The 20843-nt window shown below is 36.0% G+C and overlaps 1 protein-coding gene across 6 annotated transcripts in view; it reads left to right on the top strand.

Moving 5' to 3' along the window:
- APC (APC regulator of Wnt signaling pathway) overlaps positions 1 to 20843 on the top strand; it is a 105299-nt gene that overhangs the window by 67445 nt on the left and 17011 nt on the right. For 2 of the 6 annotated variants that reach the window (XM_075740043.1, XM_075740044.1), the window contains exons 7-12: positions 2305 to 2388; positions 10881 to 10985; positions 14298 to 14420; positions 17042 to 17420; positions 18630 to 18725; positions 19601 to 19740. In XM_075740043.1, the coding sequence (XP_075596158.1) occupies positions 2305 to 2388; positions 10881 to 10985; positions 14298 to 14420; positions 17042 to 17420; positions 18630 to 18725; positions 19601 to 19740 (927 nt within the window). The remainder of the gene's footprint in view (positions 1 to 2304; positions 2389 to 10880; positions 10986 to 14297; positions 14421 to 17041; positions 17421 to 18629; positions 18726 to 19600; positions 19741 to 20843) is intronic. The other 4 variants (XM_075740045.1, XM_075740046.1, XM_075740049.1 and 1 more) reach the window with 3 other exon arrangements.

Genomic DNA, 20843 nt, shown 5'->3' with positions numbered 1-20843 from the left:
TGTTTTGCATTCATGATGAGGACGTGCACAATTCTGTATGCAAATCATGTTACAGACATTTGCAAGTATAACTCAGAATGTAATTTTGTAGAACCTGTAAATGGAATAATCAGTTGCTTGGTGGTTATAAAAATTATTACCCCACAGTAGTAGAGCAACAAGGTGAATTATTTATTTCCCCTTATTTCCAGAGATGTTAGATAACCAGCTTGATAAGATAATCTGGGTTTTTTTATGGTGAATGTTACAAAATAAGTCATTTCAATAAAAATAGTCTCTTTAGGCTCTGGGTTTTTTGCTAGGTTTACTCAACACAAAATTTTGCTACATAGGAAACATTTCTAATTAATTTGGTTTGTAATTAGAAAAGCTGCTTTAAAGTGAGTAATTTAGACTTTTTAGAAAATTCATATGGTTATAAGTATTTTGCAAAACGGATGTCCTGCAATTGTCAGGTATGTACATAAAGGCTGTGTAGGGATTTGTCTATATAGACGTACTCAGACGTACTCAAGTTTAATCTGCCTAGATAATAACTGTCTCTGATCTAGAAGCCGTATGGCTGTGTTATCAAGGTTTATCAGCAGTAGTGATGCCCTGCACAAATTTGGCTGGACAACTTGTGCCAGCCTTTTTAAAACAAAATAACATTCCTTATTTTTGCTTTCTAGAAAGTGACTGTTTTTCTATCACTGTGAAAGATGGAGGAATTTTAATTTTGTTAGAAGTCTTACTGGAGCAGTGAAATCAAATAATTTGTAACTTTAAATGTTAAGTTACTTTATCCAACAATTTTATGTTAATAAAAGTGATGAGTAAATAGAATGAATGGGAGTATACTATGAACAAATAGGAATAAAAAGGGATGTTTCTTGTATAGGTTCTAAAGTTAAAACAGTGTTTGCTTGATTGTGTGCCTCTGGTTTTGTGTGTTTGTTGTTATGCTGTACGCCTTTGTGGCAAGAAATGCATTCTTTTTTCTGCTTGTACAGTGTTTGGTACAAAATATTCTCCTGGTTAATGGAACTCCTCAATTTTCCTGTAATACAAATAGTGAATTAGGAGAAAGAAGAATGGTCTAATTTTTAAATCTCTGGACTAAAATTTGGAAGGGTGGATTGAATTCCTGTCCCTTTTGAGGACTCAGTTGGTGACACTAGGCAAATTGTGCAATATTTAATTTTTTCCATCTGCTTAAAAATATTTCCCCATGTTTTGGTGTGTGTATACACACATTCAGATTCTTTTGATGCCCTTTATGGAATAAATTGCCGGTTGCACAGGAAGAAACTGAATTTAAGGGAAATTCAAGTCACTCTTAAAGGCAGTAAGAGACATATTCTGTCAGTCATACATCACTTCACCAATGCACAGTTATTTCCAGGAATTTATTTTTATTTTTATTTTATCCATCACACAAACACAAAATACTATTTAATCAATTTGATGTTCTGTTTATATCCTGATACTATTGGACTAATTATTTTCTGCCCACTTTTAAAGTCAAATAATGTTGGTTTATTAAATTATCAAGCTCATACTGGGACATATAACTATACACTTACTGTTTCACAGAACCATAATGCATTCTGTGCTTCACAGTACAACTTGTATGTATCCTGTAACGCTTTTTAACATTCCCTTTGCTAACCACAGAATGTTGCAGTGGGAAATGAGTAGCAGTATGAGTAGCAGTAAAAGACTCTGATTCAGAGATGTCTATAAAATTGTAGACAAACCAAAGAAGCAGTATGTACTTTTCTTCATACTTAGCCTGTTAAATTCCTTGAGATTTGTAGGAGCAGAAAATATTCAGAGGCGGTGCATAAACAAAACTCCCAAGTCATTGTAGTAACTGAATATAATAGAAGTCATTCACTATTCCATACCTTCAAGACACTCTGCAAATATAAATATCTCTCAAATCTCTGTAAGGCAGGTAGAATTCTAACATTTGAGAAGTCAAACAATTTGCTAAAGATCTGCACAAAATGTGAGTTTCAAAAATAGGAAAATAGTGCAAGTCAACTGGAGCATTTTTCTATACCTGAATGTGTACTGTGTGATGACCTATTATATCCAAATGAGTATCAAGTTTATTAAAACCCCAACTACTAACTATATTTTGAATGTTTGCAATCATACCTCTGTTTTATTATGAAGAACACTTGAATTACCACATGAATTAAGTAGTTTTGTTTTGTGGTCAGCTGTATTTGCAAAGAACTCTTCATACGGTCATTCTATACAGTAAGTAAAAGGAGTTTTTGAACAAAATCAAACATGAAAATGCATTCATTTCAGGCAAGGGTGGCGAGAATTCAACAAATAGAGAAGGACATTCTTCGTATACGACAGCTACTGCAATCACAAGCTGCTGATGGAGAGGTTAGTGAGCAATTACTTGCCTTCTTTTGATTATGGTATGTATCTTTTTCTAAAAAAAAAACCAAAAACAAAAACCCAAACTCAAATTATTTTAATAAAGTGATAGGCAGGACTATTTCCATCAGCTAGTGATGTCACAGTTAATCAGCTGGTCAATGTATATAAACTGTTGCTTGCTCTCTTACCAGTGAACTGAGGGTGGAATACTTAATTAGTCTTCATGCTACTATTGAACTTTAACCGCTAATGGTGTATCGGTTAAAAGTTTAACTTGAAATTTCAGTAAAAATGCCAAAGTACAATGTATTATAAAGGCTGAGTCTTGGCTTTAGCAAATAATTATAACAATCAGTTGTAAATGCCTCTCTAAATATGAATCTCTGATAGGCACCTTCATGGTTTGCTTATCCTTTGAGAGAGATAAGATTAAAGAAAGGGTGAATACAGCTTCCATCAGACTTCATTGTAGAAGCCTGGCCTACTTTCAGTGTTTAAGCATTGGGTTCTATATTAAGAAATACAAGATAACGTTTCCTGTAAATTACAAAGTCCATAGTAGTAATTGTCATTAGCAAAAACTGCTCTCATACGGGAAATTCACTTACAAAGTCAACTCCATTTCTTGTACTGGTAAATTAAATATAAATTTTATGTTGGACATGAATATTTTATGGTTTGTCTTCACCCAAAATACCTACTGTGAAAGCTTAGAGCACCATTTGGACTACTAAGGGATGTTTATTTTTCCATTTTGAAAAAGAATGGTTTCATAATTTCAGGATTTTGGGAAAAGTCTGGCTTTATAAGTGAAGCAGACAGTAGTGTGTATAATTAAAGATGCCTAGTCTCTTGACATATTAGCCAATCCAGGTGTTTGTACACATTGATGAGATTCCCCCCGAGCCTTCTCTTCTCCAGGCTGAACAGTCCCAGCTCTCTCAGCCTTTCTGAATATGAGAGATGCTCCAGTCCCTTAACCACCGTTGTGGCCCTGCACAGGACTTGCTCCAATAAGTCTGTATCTTTATTGTACTGAGGAGGCCAGAATGGGATGCAGTACTCCAGATGCAGCCTGACTGGCTGGGTAGAGAGGAAGGATCACCTCCCTCAACCTGCTGGCAACACACTTCTTAATGCAGCTCAGGATACTGCTCGACTTTTTGCCTCACGGGTCCATTGCTAGCATGTTCAACTTGTCCATCAGGACTTCCAGGTCCTGTTCTGCCAAGCTGTTTTGCAGCTGGGTGGCCCCCAGCCTGTACTGGTGCCTGGTGTTGTTCCTCCACAGGAGCAGGACTTTGCACTTCTCCTTGTTGAACTGCCTGCGGTTCCTGTCAGCCCATTTCCCCAGCCTGTCCAGGTCCTTCTGAAAGGCAGCTGAACCATCTGGTGTATTAGCTTCTCCTCCCAGTTTTTTGTCACCTGTAAACTTGGTGAGGATGCACTGTGTCCCAGCATCCGGGTCATTAATGAAGATGTTGAAGAGTACTAGTCCCAATATCGACCCCTGGGGTACATCACTAGTGACTTGCCTTCAACTGTACTGTGTGCTACTGATCACAACTCTCTGGTGCCCACCTGCTCCACCAGTTTTCAGTCCACGTGACTGCCAACTTACCTAACCCATACATTGTCAGCTTGTCTGTGATGATGTTATGGGAGACAGTGTCTAAAGGCTTACTAAAGTTGATGTAAATAACACCAGCTGCTCTTCCCTCACCCACCAAGCTGGTTACCTCATTGTAGAATGGTCAAGCCTGACTTCCCCTTTGTAAAACCCTGCTGACTGCTCCCATTCACCTTCTTGTCTTTCATGTGTTTGGGAATGCTTTCCACAAGGATTTCCTCCATCGCCTTCAATTGCCAGGGACTCAGGTGAGGCTGACTAGACTGTAGTTCCCTTGATCTTCCTTCTTGATATTCTTGAAGATAGTGGCATTTGCTTTCCTTCACTCTTAAAGAATATCTCCCTGCTGCCATGACCATTTAAGAGTGAGCTCGCAATGACATCATCCCGTTCCCTCAGCACTCATGGGTGCAACCTGTGAGGCCATTAGGACTTACATATGTCCAGTTCGTTTAAGCTCTCCCTAACGTGGTCCTCCCCACCAAGGTAAGTCTTTTGTGCTCCAGACTTTCTTTCTGGTCTCAGGGACCTGGATTCCTGAAGGGTGTGAGGCAATGAAGGCATTGAGTACCTTGGCCTTTTTTGTGTCCTGTGTCATCAGGTCACCTTCCCCATTCAGCATAAGGCCCCCACTTTTCCTAGTTTCTTTTACCTCATGAGGAATTCTTTAGCAGATGTCCACTACAACAGCACCCATGTTAGTCTGCCTGCTAATCTACACCCATAAGCTCTTGACTGACTCCTGACCCATCCCCAGGCAGGGCTCCATGCACTCTAGCTGCTCTCTCACGTAAAGGACAACTCTCCGTCCTCACCTTAGAATCACAGAATCATTCAGGTTGGAAAATAGCTTTCCTTTAAGATAAGCGAGTCCAACTGTAAACATGGCACTGCCAAGTCCCATTAAACCATGTCCCTAAGTGCCATGTCTACACGTCTTTTAAATACCTCCAGGAATGGTGACTCAGCCACTTCCCTGGGCAGCCTGCTCCAGTGATTGATAACCCTTTTGGTGAAGAAGTTTTTCCTAATACCCAATCTAAACCTACTCTGGTGCAACTTGAGGTCATTTCCTCTTGTCCTATCGCTTGTTACTTGGGAAGAGAGATGGACACCCACCTCACTACAGCCTCCTTTCAGGTAGTTGTAGAGAGCGATAAGGTCTCCCTTGAGCCTTCCCAGCCTGTCCTTCCTAAAATGTCTGTATTTGTCAATTGCAGCCTTCCAGTCATAAGAGCTATCCCACCACATCTCCATGATCCCAGAGAGGTCATATCCCCATGACTGCACACGCTTTAACTCCTCCTGTTTGTTCCCCATGCAGTGTGCATTAGGGCAGAGACATACCAGAGAGGCACCGAAGCATGCTGATTCCCCAGCAAAGGCTTGAGAGCTTTCCCCACAAGGCTGATCTGCTGCACATCCTTCCTTGCATGCCTATGCCCAAGGGCATTCCACTTAATCTCGGTGGATTGCCCTTGTGTTCCCATCAGCAGGGAAGCTTTGCCTTGCTGCCCTACCCCAACTTCCTTACTTTGTTGAGAAATTGCTCTGTCCACTGTTGTTTCCAGTTTAAGGTCTCCCCACCTGGTTGTGGTGTTCCCCAAACGGGCTTCTTTAGCCAGTGTGCGAAGAGCTGATAACACACAGAGACAAGATACTTGTTTATTTCATGTCTGTGTAGAGATGGGTGCTAGGTGGTCAGTCAACAAAGCTAGCACACCAGTTACAGTTACTTTGTTCATTTGTGTATGCAGGTCAGGATGTTAGTTACATTTGTTAGTCACATCACATCTTCTCAGCTACAATTGGTTAACTCTCTTCTCGCTTCAGTTTAAATATACAGTATATATACGTCTTAAATGTACTCCCCATGTTTGGTGAGTAGGGGTCTTTATCTTGGGGGAGGGTTGTATTCACTGGAGGTGGGGTTTTTATATTTAGTGAGACAGTTCACTCTAAGGACACCAGTTAGAGGAATTTTGCTGACTTTTGAATCTCAAGGATGTACATCTCCCTTGTTTTGATAATTTGTTCCTCCATTCAAGGTTACTTTGCTACATCTTATTTAAGAATTCTTCATTCTACAATAAATTGGGTATGTGGTATGTAAGTTACGTTAGTTATGTCCTTAAGCAGCTAAGCAGTTAATCAGCAGTTGCCCAGCCTCTCAACAGATACTTTTGCCCCATTTAGTCAGATCCTGTCCTCAGAGTTTTTATCTCTTGCTCTTGTAAAAAAACCCCACTGTATTTTGGACTGACTTAAGCTCAAGGACTCAAAAAAGAAGTTTTCATTTTAGTTCTTCATTCCTTTCACCAAATTATTTGGCTGATGAATGCATGGAAATTCTAATATACTGAAATGTTGTTGTGGTGTGTCTTATCTGTAAAGTGTCTGGATGGCTGGTTGTATAGTTACATGTTTTAGGACAGAGTTACCAGGGTGCTGGTGATAAAAGAGGCAGTCACTACACACTTATTAATAGCTTATAGTGTGTTTTAATAATTTCCAAAAGGTGGCCATCTCCTGTGGAAAACAGCTGGATCTAGTTCTGAAATTGCCTGGTGGCAAGGAGGAAGGTAGTAGCAGTCAAACTGCAGAGACTGTATAACTGAGAAATAAAAACATGAGGCATTTATTATCTTTTTATACTGTGCCTGATATAGTGATATCCAAATTGAATGTGCCTTTTATGTTTATAAAGATTCAGTAATAACAATAATAAATACCATAGCTTGTCTGTTGATATAGTTGGCCCCTGTGGTGATGCCAATCACTGTGGAATACAAGTGCAACATTTCTTGTAGAGTAAGAAAATATAATCTGTGTGATAAAAACAGATTTTGGAAATCAGTGAACAGAAAAAATTTTGGCTCACGTTTTTAAGTTTTGGCAAATTACTAAGTCTTGTTAATGCTACTAGAAAAAATTGAAGTAATTTACCTGCAAGTGGTAGTACCTTCAAATTTCATGAGACTTCTGTTAGATATTTTGCAAGATTTTCATAATAAGATTTTAAATCCACTGTAGAGTTAGACCCCTCCAAAGACAATTTTTGGCTGTCAGGTACAAATCTGAAATTACTTAAACAAAAAAAGCAAATTCTTGGCAAATGTTTAATATGGGGGTTTCAATTTGTTAGAGTGGTACAAGCCTTTCTTTCATAATATAATTTCATTTGAAATATGTGAAGTATTTCCATTGGGCAATGTTGCTGTAGATAAAATGGAAAGGATTTGTTCCATACGGAGATTATGCTCAGCAAGCTTTAAACTGTTTGAACTGTGATGAACAGGAGTTCTCTCAAAAATTTGACTCACTAGACTTTCTTTTCTTCTTTGACTCAACTGTAGCAAAATTGTTTCAATCTTGTGTTTTCTTATTTTTGTTTCTTGCATTGTTCTTTGTCTTACCTACTTATATGTGTGTTGTGTTTAATATGAAGTAATGGTAAAATTAACATTTTCTGGTATCTAGAAAATAATAGTATATAATTTTCAATATGCAGAAAAGAATAAGGTAGTTGAATATTGGGGGAAAAGCAGTGGTTTATGCATGGAAAAGACTTCTGTCCTAATAAATACAGAAGGGGCTGCTTTGGCAACTCATGTTCACAGAGTATTAGGTAAAATTATTTGTAATTGGTTGTCTTAGCAAAAATGATCAAGGCCTGCTATGCTTTGAAATGTCATAAAATAGCTAGAGAAGTATAATTTTTCTACTAGTAAATATAGAGCAATTAGTAATTGACAAGTGGTAGTTATTGATGACTTCAGAAGCACTTAAAAAATAGTGGCAAGCAGGATGAGGGAGCGGGTCTACCTTCCTGTAATAGGCACGAGCGCTCTTCTGCCATTTTGCTGCGAGAGCAAACACGCTTACCCCCTTAAAGTGACTTTTGTAGTCTGATGCCAGAATTCAGAAATGGCAGAGGGCTATAAACCCAGCTTACGTCTCCTCAAAAATCATGCTTCAGAATAGGTGGTGCTGCTTAACCCAGGGGACCTGTGTGCCGGTCTCTAGCTGCAGTACCTGATGTAGAGGTGACAGAGTCTGCTGCTCTTTACGTGCTCTGGGTCTTTGCTGATGTGGTGGGTAGTTTATACATTTTCATCCACAGGTCCTACGTTCAGCTCTGAAAGGTAATGCGAAGAGGGGCATATTTTGCAGTGGTTATGCTGTCTTTATAACTACTAATCCACAGTCTGTCAGATGAATATTAATGTATTTACAGTAATGCTATCTCTATACAAAAAATATAATCCGTATGTGTGTGTAGATACATACTATTTTTATACTTTATATGCATATATAATATATGATGATACATTAAATATATATTAATACATCTGTAATAAATACCTACTTATATGAAGAATCAGTTTTCAATAAATACCTGCTATCTGGTGCCTATGTTATTGTTAACTCTTTTGGGCCAGTCTGTGTGAAGAGAATGCCTTCTCACTTCAAATTACTTCAGTAACTGTAGTGGTAAAAACTCTTCGCTGTGAACTTGCAGTTTTGACATTCAAGCCCCACTGATGACTTATGCGACAGTAATGCATGTGCACGTTGTGAGTGCATACTGCATTTGAAGTTAGATAAGCCCTGCTAGTAACTGTTAAAAATTGCCTTATAATTGTATATTAATTTGGGTGTTGACTATTTTTTTTAGTGGCATATTTTTGAGAGCACTTGAGAGGAACAGGAAGCCGCATCTTTCATAAATAGCATGTAGCGAACGAAATGGATGTGAATGGGAGAACAGAGAGTGCTGACAAGAGCAGAAGCTTTTCTTGTCAGAGACTATCTCCATGTTTGTGCTCTAGATACATCAAAACTATTTAATATATACACAATCACCACCACCCCCAGAAAACTGCCCCAACTCAGTCAGTCTTCTTGGAAGAATAGTGTTATTCCCCTTCAGGTGACCCAGTGGGTCAGAGCCTGGCTAATGAACACTTCAGCCTTTCACATCTAGGTACACTGAATACTACTTTCTTCGTGGGATTGAAATTCACTCTCACCTAATGACTGGGAAATTCTGTCCTGAGTTATACTGGAGACATAGATCTAGATTTTGTCAGACTCATCATTACAGGTTATTCAAGATCTAAAGTACTGTGAGACAGGGATTCAGCATATAATACATTATACTGTATTCAGCATGTCATACAGCAAGGCCTGATCTTGACTGGGTCCCCAGTCTTGTATTGGGAACTAAAATTTCTTTAGTCATCATGAGCATCAGTAAAAATGTCATTTCATACATAATGACAGAGATGGTAACTTCTAAAATTATGGATCAGATTTAAAAGAATAGTAACACTGTGTTTCCTAAAATATTTTGTGAATTTTTTGTGGGTTAAGCATTTTCCATAACTGAATATTTAATGTTAAGAAAAATGTTACCCATCATTGTGTTCAGTTTTCTGATATTACTTTGTCTAATAGTACTGTGTTCTTTGACGTACCATATTCCTTTCATTAAACAGTTTAGATTTCATTTTCTAAGTTTACCCCTAAATTATCACTTCATGTTTGTTTAGTTACTGGTTTCTGAAATTCTGTTCAACATTAAATATTTTCTGAGTTTGAAACTCTAATGTCCTTCTAAGAACAAAACAGAGCTAGCATGCCAGTGATATGTATGAGTTTGATCACCAGGTAACTAAAAAAGTTTCAGTGTATATACATTGAAGAGAAGTATGTTTCTGCTAAATGTTAGAGAGAAATTTCCATAAAGCAAGATGAGGCAGACTGTGCTATCATAGGTTGTACTGCTCAGGAACGTTGCAGAGCCGCACAGAAACTGAATTTAATATTCCAAGTGTAGTTAAACAAATTAATTGAGAGGGATAAAAGAGTGTTGTCTGTTAAGGTAGTAGCCTCTGAATCTGAAAAAGGAGATTTGGCATCAAAACTAACACTATGATAATAAACGTGCTTCAGAGATAAGACGATACCTTTTCAACTCCAGATCTGAAGCCAATTCCAAGGACAGGATTATTTATGTCTTTCTGCAAATCTGAAAGATTTTATACACATTCATACATAATGTTGGATACTTCACACGCTTCATAACTACTCATTCATTCAATTTGCTTTATTAAGAAACTGTATTTAAAGGCCTGATTTTCATGTTGATCTCATGATCCCTGTCAGTGACATGGACACCAATTTAATTTTATGTAGTTGTATAGAAAAATCTGGTCTTCTGGAAGAACTGAAAGATGTCTGTACCAGCTTGCTAGATCAGTTGAATTTATTTTCATAAAATATGGTTAGGTGGATCAGTATCAGGATATATAAATTTTGTTTGCATTGAAGTGCAAATATAATAACCTTTGCATCAAGGTTATTCCTGCACTGTTTGTCCTTAAAATTTAGAAGGATTCTTACAATACAAATATCCTTCTGTTCACACAGAAATTACTCATCTTTGAATGCAACGTTTAATTGAACTATTTGAAGTGTAATTGAACTATGCTAGCCGTAGTCTCCAGTAAATGCATGGATCACATGACAGTGCAGAGAAGACAGTTTTTTGCTCCATTTCTGTTACATTTCTGATAGCGATGTGAGCACAGCTGGTGGAAAACGGTGTTTGTGTGTCTCAGCAAATCCTTTGTCTTGCAAGGCTATAATCCTCAGAGGACATGCTTCACTTTCATCTTGCAGTTTTTCGAAGACGCTCAGTCTCAGCTGCTAATTATTGAGGCTAAGGGTTATGAAATACAAAGTACTATTCAACGGCTTTGTGAGGATGCAGCATTGATGTGTTCTCAGTCTAGAGAGCATTGAGTGGTATAGTGTACTTGATTTCTGTATGTAATTTCATAAACTCTTACATTAACAGAGAGCACCTCAAAGCAAGCATGATACAGCTTCCCATGATACAGAGAGGCAGAATGAAGGTCAGGGAGCAGCAGAAATCAGCATGGCAACTAGCAGTACTGGTCAGGTAATTTGGTTATTTTGTTTGTTGCTAGTATAATTAAATACCCGAAATGTACAGTGCTTATATATTGGTGTATACCTTATACAGTGTTTGTGTGCCTGCTCATTTTAAAAAGATACATGTTTTTCGTCTTTCCATCTATTTGTGAGAAATGTGTTGTATTTATTGGAAGGAAATGTTTTAATAAGATGAAGTATAAATAATCAATAATGCAGGGAGCATTTTTCTTTTGTATCAATGATTAATGAGCATAATGCTATGAAGGACATAACAAGAATAACTACAGAAAATTTATTTTATTGTAGATGAACTGTAATATTAGCTGTATGATTTAATTATGGTAAATTGTTCAAATTTTCACTTTAGAAATTATCACTGAAATACCAGTCATTTTTAAAAAAGAGGAGAACCAAATGGCAGGTTTATCATTAATGTTTCTTTAATACTGTTATAGATAAAGCGTTGAAACAATAATATCAATGAGGTAATCTGGAAGTGGGCTGAAGGGTTATTTAAATGCTTCTAAATAATCTTTCATTGCTGTTCCTTTTATTAGTGAAATACATTAGTGGAATATTTTGAGGAGTACATTAATTTTTTTACTTGTCTTTTAAAACAAATATTTATCAAAATTTATGACTTCTCTCTTTGGCTAAAAATACTTTGATTTGTTTACCATGTGCTAACAATCATTCCCTTCATGATTTCCAACTCTAGCTGAGACATTCCCACTAGTAATTTGGGCTCTTAAAACTTCACATTACAAATGTAATAGCTGAATTCATATGCAAAATATTTTTGCTACGCCAGGGAAGTAAAATTATTTAAATCCCTCTGAAAGTGTCTTGTACAGGAAGATTTATCAGAAAGAACTATGGTTTGGCTAGAATATTTCACTTGATTAAACATTAAGCAAAGCCCATAATTTTGCTTTTGAAATATGTTTGATCACCATTTGGAATGAAGTTCTGTCAGCCATATCTGCTTGAGGCTCTGACTCTGATTCTTATGACAGCTTTATTGTTTGGGAAGAAGATAGTTCAGTGCTGCTTTGGGGCTGAAATCATAATGTATTTAAATAAATGATGCATTGTGCCTACATCATCTATCTTCAGTGTATGGATCAGGAGTTACTCTGGGCAACAGATATTTTACAGGGCAGGAAGGAAGGAAGAAGGGATTGTCATGTCTTGGCAGACTTACGGAAGTTTGGGATTCATTCAAACTTCATTTGAGGTTTTATGTTGGAAGATTTGTGCAATTTTGAACTTTGCCTCATAAAAATATATAAAACATACATATTCCTTCCTCCTGGGGTGGATAGATCCAGGGCGCTGAATCTGTGTTAAGAGAGACGTCTGGGGATTATTTACTTTCACTGCAAGTCCAGACAGAGGAGGTTTAATGGGTTGGGCATAACATTTATTTCTGATAAACTCAATATACTTTGAGCAATCACTGTTCAATTGAGTGCAAAAAAGATTTTAACCAAATCACTTGGTTCTAATTGGTTTTGTAGTCATAATCAATATTAATTGAAACACTGTGAACTGAATCCAGGATTTTTCAGGATTCAGTTGTGTACTTTTGTGCACCATCTTTCACCTGTCTTCTCTTTTTCATTATGCTCACTATCCTGCTGCTGAAGTAGAAATTTTTTCATACCTTTGTTTTGTGAGTTTTATAAAGATATTCAATGAGATTGTCTTTTTTGTGAAGAAAATGTGCCACAAAATAGGGAAAATTACCTAATTGGCAGAGTAAATAGCAAGCATAGTAAAACAATGGGTGAAAGACAGTAAAATATAAAAGAGGAAACAAGACGAAGTAGATAGAAGATTTTGAAAGAGATGGTTCTACACAAGAAGGGTAATGTTTCCTTGTCATTTCCCATTTTCTCAGCTGAATGGGAACTAGTTATTTCACATTTGTCTTTAGGAGCCAATAAGAAACATAGTTACACTTCATTTGGACATCCTCAAAGGAGCAAGGCCGTGTGAAGGAAATAGTTATCTGAATCAAAGTTGAATTAGTTTTGTGAAAACGATAGGAAAATCATGGTATTTCCGTATACACCATTGTGAATTTTAATAGGTAGTGCTCCAAACTTACGTCTTGTTTATCTTCTTGGATAAAATGATCACACTGAACTTAATAATGGAGAGTTCTGGCATGTATGCATCCATTCTGACATGCATACATGTTCTGGATTGAACTTGGAGAATGAAATGAGTATTTAAGTAATACAGTATAACTAGAAATTTTTTTCTGTCTAGACAAACACTACATGAAGTTAGCTATTCCTGCCTTCTACTAATAGTCACTTTCAACTTCAAATTTAAGATGTTGAACTGTATGAACAGCAAATGCTCAGAGAGGAATATTCTTCTTTCTTTATGGTGCACCTAGAAAAAACATAGAAATTATTTCAAAGTGTCTTTCATACAGTTTTCTTCAGTGCGTTATATATTTTTATTGAAAAAAAATTGATACTCTTTGATCCAGATAGCTTGAAAATGTTATTTTGCAAATTAATAATTTCATGAACGGATTTTACCTTTTGTAGAGGATCAACAAAAGACTGGTGACTACCTCATTAAAACTGTTCTGCTCCTAAAAGCGTTCACTCTTCAAATGTATTTTTAAGTTCCCCAAAGTGAACGGGAAGGGAGGGACATAATAAGGGAAACTTCACAGATAGGAAGCAGAGAAAAAGAAAGCAACAACAAAGGTTAAAAAAAAAAAGCAGATAAAATGTGGTAGAAAAAGGAAAAATGTAAATACACAAAATGAATTAAAAGAGGACAAAGATGCTAATAACTGGGTCTTGCTACTACAGGTAGGAGCATGCTGTTTACAATAATTTCTAGGAAAACTAGAGCAAATACTGTCAAGCATTACTTTATTAGCTTTTCATTAAAAAAAATAAGTAGATTCATCCACTCATAATTTGCTTTTGATATAGACAAATTCAAGTAGGGTTACTCCTTATCCAGGTGAATCTCTTTTTACTTGTCAGTTCTTGCATACCTGGTTGTGTTCTGAAGAAGTACAGACTTACTCCTGCATTTCATAACAATAATTCCATTGAAAATACAACTCCTGACTTAATTTCAGGAGAAGTGCTTAATAAAACTGAGTATAACAGTGACCTCTAAGCTGTGTCAGGGCAGAGAGGACCTAACTTAACAAAAGTGAGTTTGCAGTTCATTACTATCGGTACAATTTCACGATCCAGAGCTGAAACTGATTAGGCAATAGTTTGTTTTTTCACTCAGACTTTGTTTTATACTGAATTGTTGTTTAAATTTGTAGGGTTCTACTGCTCGAATGGACCACGAGACAGCCAGTGTTATGAGCTCTAGTAATAACTATTCTGTTCCTCGCAGACTGACAAGTCATCTGGGTACCAAGGTAACCGAAGATTACAAACCACAGGTCGCTAATGCTACATTTTTACTAATACAATAACCTCATTGTTTCTACCAATAGTACTAATATTAGCTGAACGGTCTGTCCACACATAGTAATTTTATGCAGTTAAGATTTTAGAATATTTTTTCAACTTTTAAAAGAAACGCACATAAGTCCTTTTTGTTACTTGTTGATGATCAGTTAAGAGTTGTTACAGTAAGGGAAAAATGATTGCTAGAAATTACTTGAATGTTTAAAAAGCTTGTGATGTTGATTTATAATTCATGCTGAAAACTAACCCTTGTAAGAGCAGATCTTCAAATACTTTTCCAGAGCCTAAATCCACAAAAAAGATGTAATTGCTAAGAAGTTAAATGGACAAAAAAAAAAAAAAATGGAAGCCCTTCACAGTGATAAATGTCTGTTCCCAAATTATTGCACTCAAACTATATGTGGACTATGAAAAGAGAGGGGAAGAACAGGGCAAATCTGTAATACAAAACTGAGTTAATGAACCACTAGAGTTTATTATGCTGCGTCTGGAATCAGCAGCAGTACAGATACTACGGGTGGTGTGCTGAGTGCAGTCTTCTGGGAAGGAAGGTCTATTAGCTTGATATACTACTAATTACTTTGGGCCTTAAAACAACGTTATAATGTTGTAATTTCGGTCCTGCACTGTATGCATGTACCAAATGGGGGTGGCATCAGCTAGTCTGTCTGTGAGCTTTCATTCCAAATTGTAGAATCCCCAAAAGCTGCAGACAACGGAAGAGCCCTCAAGGCAGGGAAAGGGAGTGATGTGGAAGGATACAGGCAAAGAAATAGGTTGAGCTGGGTGTGCTGTGGGGTAGGAAAAGCTTAACATTAATGCGTGAGAAGAAGAGAAAATGGTAGAGATTGTAAATAGAGCAATGCATTTACAGATGCAGAAAGAGATGTGTCTGTGGGCAATATGTGCATACAGAGACAGACAGACAATTTTTTTTATTATTTAGTTAGTTAGTTTTTCCTATACTATATTTGTCACAACCTGAAGGCCAGGTTTTGGTGAATTTCTTAGGCTTTATTCTCTGACAAAAACTTCACTTTCCAAATCTAAATAACACTGGATTAAAGCTGCCACTTGAAATATCTGTCAAGAGGCATGCATAAACCAGATTAAATTCACTCTCCTTTAAGAACCCAGGTGCTTTGTTTTTTAATACTGTATTTGATTTTTCCCAGACCAAGAAGACAGGATCTCCAAACTGGGTTGCTAGGCTCTCATAAAAATGGTTCCAAGACTATTTCAGTGGATTTTGCATGTGATCATACAGTTTCACAGATTCTAAGATTCCCATTGCTTCAGCAATGTATAATATTTAGAGAAGTACACATTAATGAACTTTCTGCTTAGTCTACCCAGTGCTACCCAATTTTTTTGTAACTTGGTATTTGTACTCATCTTCAGGCACATTAGAATTGTCTCTGAAGAAACCAAGTAAAATTATTCATTGGTCCAGTAACCACTGCAAATATCTGGTTATTAGTAGAAAACTTTGTATAACATTACAAAGTCACATTTCTTCCTTAATTGGTATATTCTAAAGAAACACACATGCTGCTACTTCACAATTCCCTTTGATAGATTCTTTATGCTTTGAATGTTCCTGTTTATCTTGGCTTTAGGTGTTTGGAGTTTGGCATTTCTAGATAATATCTGAAATCATCTTCTACATCCTGATATTCTACTAAAAGTTTACCAGAAGAACAAAATGTATTTCTTGATATAAAGCTATTATTGAAGAAAACAGAATGGGAAAGACAAAATAGTGTATTGACCACTACATGACACGACAGCCAATGAATTCCCTCAAAAATTGCTATTTTTTAATGAGAAATTTGGTTACTCCCAAGTTAAATGTGTAATGCTGGGTTTTCATGGCTTGATTTAATTTGACAAATGCTCGGTATGTTATATATATTAAATGAGCATTTGTTTGCTTTACTGGTTTTATACCTGTAAACTTGAAAAAGTGTTAATTTAACTCTTCAGTTTTGTGTTTGCTGTGAATAATCTTGACCACATGCAAATCAGTCATCATAACAAAAAGATTAATTTGAAATAGTTTTAAAGGAAAACTATAAAATATATGCATGTCAGATTTTTTTTAACACAATGTAAATTAAAAATTCTTATAATCATTCTTGTCCTTTGTCTAGAATAATTGTATTTAATGCCATATAACTTCAGTTTTTCACTGAAGAGCATCTTTACATGAAAGTGTGATTCATATAGAGCATATTTTTTGGACATAGAATTAATTTTAAATGTATTTTAGATTTCTCAAACTGAAACACGTTGATTAGTATGCTTATTTAATCTTTTTGTACAATGGAAATTTAGAAGTCTTTGCCACTGGTCTTGTAGATTAATACAGTTACATACAGCTACCACCCACTTCTTCTAGCTGTTTAACTGCTAAATGAAATTTATTAAGATTATGAATACTGAAGTGGTAATAGTACTTACTAATTTCTAAATAGCATGATTTTTTGCACCATTAAACACTTTTTTGCTCGTGTGTACCATTGAAATTTAATTTTAAATGAATGTGTATTTTTTAAATGTAATTGTATTTTTAAAATCATTTGACCTGCAGGTGGAAATGGTGTATTCATTATTATCAATGCTTGGTACTCATGATAAAGATGACATGTCAAGAACATTGCTAGCTATGTCTAGCTCCCAAGACAGCTGCATAGCCATGCGTCAATCTGGATGTCTTCCTCTCCTCATCCAGCTTTTACATGGCAACGATAAAGACTCTGTCTTGTTAGGAAACTCTCGTGGTAGTAAAGAGGCCCGTGCCAGAGCCAGCGCAGCACTGCATAACATCATTCACTCCCAGCCTGATGATAAGCGAGGCAGACGGGAAATCCGTGTGCTCCATCTCTTGGAGCAGATCCGTGCTTACTGTGAAACGTGTTGGGAATGGCAGGAAGCGCATGAACAAGGCATGGACCAAGACAAAAATCCAAGTAGGTTCTGCAAGCCGTATAAAAATGTTTCCAGGATATATTGAAAACAGTGAATTTACAGAAAGTACTACTTTAATCTGACTTCTTGTGGAATGTATCTGAGTTTTCTTGTGTGTGTATGTGTGTGTATATTTTTTTTTTTTTTTTAAAGTTGAGGTAATGTTAGGAAAAAACAGATATGATAGCCTATTTGTAAACTTATTATTTAAATCATAGACCTTGGTCTGCTTTCCAGATAATAATTCTAGTATTTTATATTTATGAGTAGAAAGATTGGTACCAATTTTGTAAATTAATATTGAATGTGTATTAATTCTGGTTTATGTTTTAATGGATAATGAAGCATATCTAAATAAATAATCCCAAATTGCTTTTCATGTGGATGTATTCAGGAAACAGTGTATTTCATTTAGGAGAGGGACAGAGAGCACACATTAAATAATCTCAATCTATTCAATATGAACTGTTATTTATGATACTATATTTAAGAAGTAGTTCAGTATTAAAATACAAGAGAAGTGACAATGTAAGTGAATAGGAGTTTCCTCAGGAAACAGAAAAAAAAAGATTTGACCTTCTGGATTGCTTAGCTGCTTTTCAGAATTGAGAGTATTTTGTAAATACAGACTGTAGGTGTCTGTACAGAAGTACTACTGAAATCAGTGGGGTGCATCATGGGTGTTGGGCTTTACTGCAAGAGCCATTTAGCAGGAGTGGGGCTCTGAAGATGATGTACCAATACTATTTGTGCATTAGCCAGAATCTAGCTCACAAAATTATGAGCTTAAAAACATCTTGGCTATGAAATAAAGGGTTTAATTAACCTTTCATAAGGAGATAACACCCAAAGAAACAGCTTCAGATTGGGTGGCATGTTATTTAATGCCACCAGAATATTTAACTTTTTCACTATGATTTTTGATTTTTAAAAGTAGTAAGATAATTTTTTTGTACTGGAAGTAATATTTCTTTCTTAATACATACATTCAGGATTCTCCCTAATTTTCTCTTTTTAGCCTCAAATATATTTCTAGTACCACATGTGTTAGTAATATTCTTAACTAATTGTCTGTTCTTGGATTACTGGGAAGATACAAACCCTGAACGAAACTGCAATAGATTTATCTTAAGATTAGATTTGTTTTGGAAAACCTATGATCTAGACAAAATCACCTAGGAATTACTAATTGTTACCTATTTCTGCATCAGTGCCTGCTCCAGTGGATCACCAAATCTGCCCTGCAGTGTGTGTTTTGATGAAACTTTCATTTGATGAAGAACACAGGCATGCAATGAATGAGCTTGGTAAGACACAATGTATTTTTCTGACTTCCTTTGAGAAGTTTGCTGGAAGCACTGATACTCCTTGTGTACCTCACTGCATATATGGCTTTTTTCACTACTAGTTTAAACAGATCATCATTTCATTTGTGTCAGGTGTTACCCTCTAAGTGATGAATGCAGTTTAAATTAACCAGACCATTTCCGAGTGGATAAATTACTGTCAGTTACTCTTTTTTTTTTTTTTTCCTGGCATTAATTGTGAATTTTTGAAAAATTATTATGGAAATATTTGCAATTTTAGAAGTATTGGACTTAAAATGGAAACTACTTTCTGGCATGGACTTTTTTTGTTAGTTTGTTTTTTGTTTTTGTTTTTGTCATGAGTTGGTTCCTGTTTAACAGCCTGATTTTTTTAGTCCATGCTCAGTAAATTCTGTGTATGCAGTTTTCCTTATTTTGCCACTTTTCATTATCAATGAAAATATTCTATGTATTTTTCTCAGAAAATAATATTCAGTGATAATAATTAAATCAGTAATTTTCAGATCGGCTAAATGGCTTTCTATGTAACTATTGTGAGTTCATTGGTCAAACATGATTTTGACTGGGTGGAATTACAAGATGAGTGTGCTTCTTACTTTCTCATTTCCTGTTCCCATTTTCCCCTGAAATCTCAGTGTCATGCAGTTGTACCTTTCAGCTTCTACTCAGTGCAGGATTCAAGATCCAGAGTCAGTATTTAACAATTTATTTACCTTTCTGAGCCTTCTGATTTTCAGATGTTTGAGATTTGTCCTGTACATATAAATGCAATTTGCTCCTTACTATATATGTACTATACTTGTGATATTAGACTACAGATACTATTTATTTTTCTTGTTTGTTTGTTTTTAAAGGAGGTTTGCAGGCCATTGCTGAACTGTTGCAAGTGGATTGTGAAATGTATGGGCTTACAAATGATCACTATAGTGTTACCTTAAGGAGGTATGCTGGAATGGCTCTGACAAACTTGACTTTTGGAGATGTGGCAAACAAGGTGAGAGCATAATTTAAAATATACAGTAATTTCAATTCATAGCTATGTTTGTAGTTTTCAAGACAGGTGTTAAAAATCTCCAGGATAGAATATTGAGTTTGAGCACAAGAGAGAAGTTCAAAATACCTCGGTCATTCCATCCTGTTCCTGACAGAGAGCACCACAAACTGATGTTTCTGAGAATGTTGAACGAAAACTGCTAATTGAGTCAAATTTTGTAAAGTTTTCAGTTATTTAACAGTAGTATTACTGTCTGATGAGATTTTGCAAACCTCTTCAGGCTAGAGCTTGCTTTTAAATACTTGGAACATATCTAGCTCATAATGTCACTGCATCAAAATGATAAGAGAAAATAGGTTCCCTGATTTCTGACAAGAATCTTGCTTTCAAAAGATAGAAAGCTTTGATAATTTCTTGCCCCAGAGTTTACCAAGCTGTGGATCTTAAAATAACTTCATACTGAGAAGACTTCTATCTTTCTACTCTAGAGGAAGACATTTCAGGAGTGAATGAAATAACACGCTTCATATAACTTGCTTTTTGTTCCAATTTTTAGACAAGACTAAGGCATAAATCTGTGCTGCAAATGAATTGCTTCACAAAGTATTGGCTCTTTACATCATCCGATCAGTAACCGCTACAGGGCTGCAGATACTGGGTTTATAGCATGAACTAAACTACTCAGCGATGTAAATGTACATGCAGTCCAGCTGATGAGTAGTACAGTTTTAATATGTACTTTGATTTTGAATAATTTTTAATTGCACTTCATCACAAATAGTTTCCAATATAAGCCTTACAGTTTTTCAATTGCTATTGTATTCTTAAGAAGTTGCTCTTCAGATGTCAGAAATGTTGTTATATTTGTGTCTGTTTTGAATATTCATATTATTTTTCATACTAAGTTTATTTGAAAGAAAAAAATATGATTGTGAGACCTAATAGACAGCAGGTAACAACACATTGCCAGCTTACAGGTGATATTTATCTGGGGCATAGTAAAGAAGGCTTCTAAAGTAGCAATGTTGCAAATCAAGTCCTGGACCTGTTGTAAAAAATACAAAATTTAGCACAATTTTACCACTTATGTATTGTCCAGAATA

This window comes from Balearica regulorum, chromosome Z (assembly GCF_011004875.1).
Source record: "Balearica regulorum gibbericeps isolate bBalReg1 chromosome Z, bBalReg1.pri, whole genome shotgun sequence".
Lineage (NCBI taxonomy): Eukaryota > Metazoa > Chordata > Aves > Gruiformes > Gruidae > Balearica > Balearica regulorum.
This window is presented reverse-complemented; position numbering and strand designations above follow the sequence as displayed.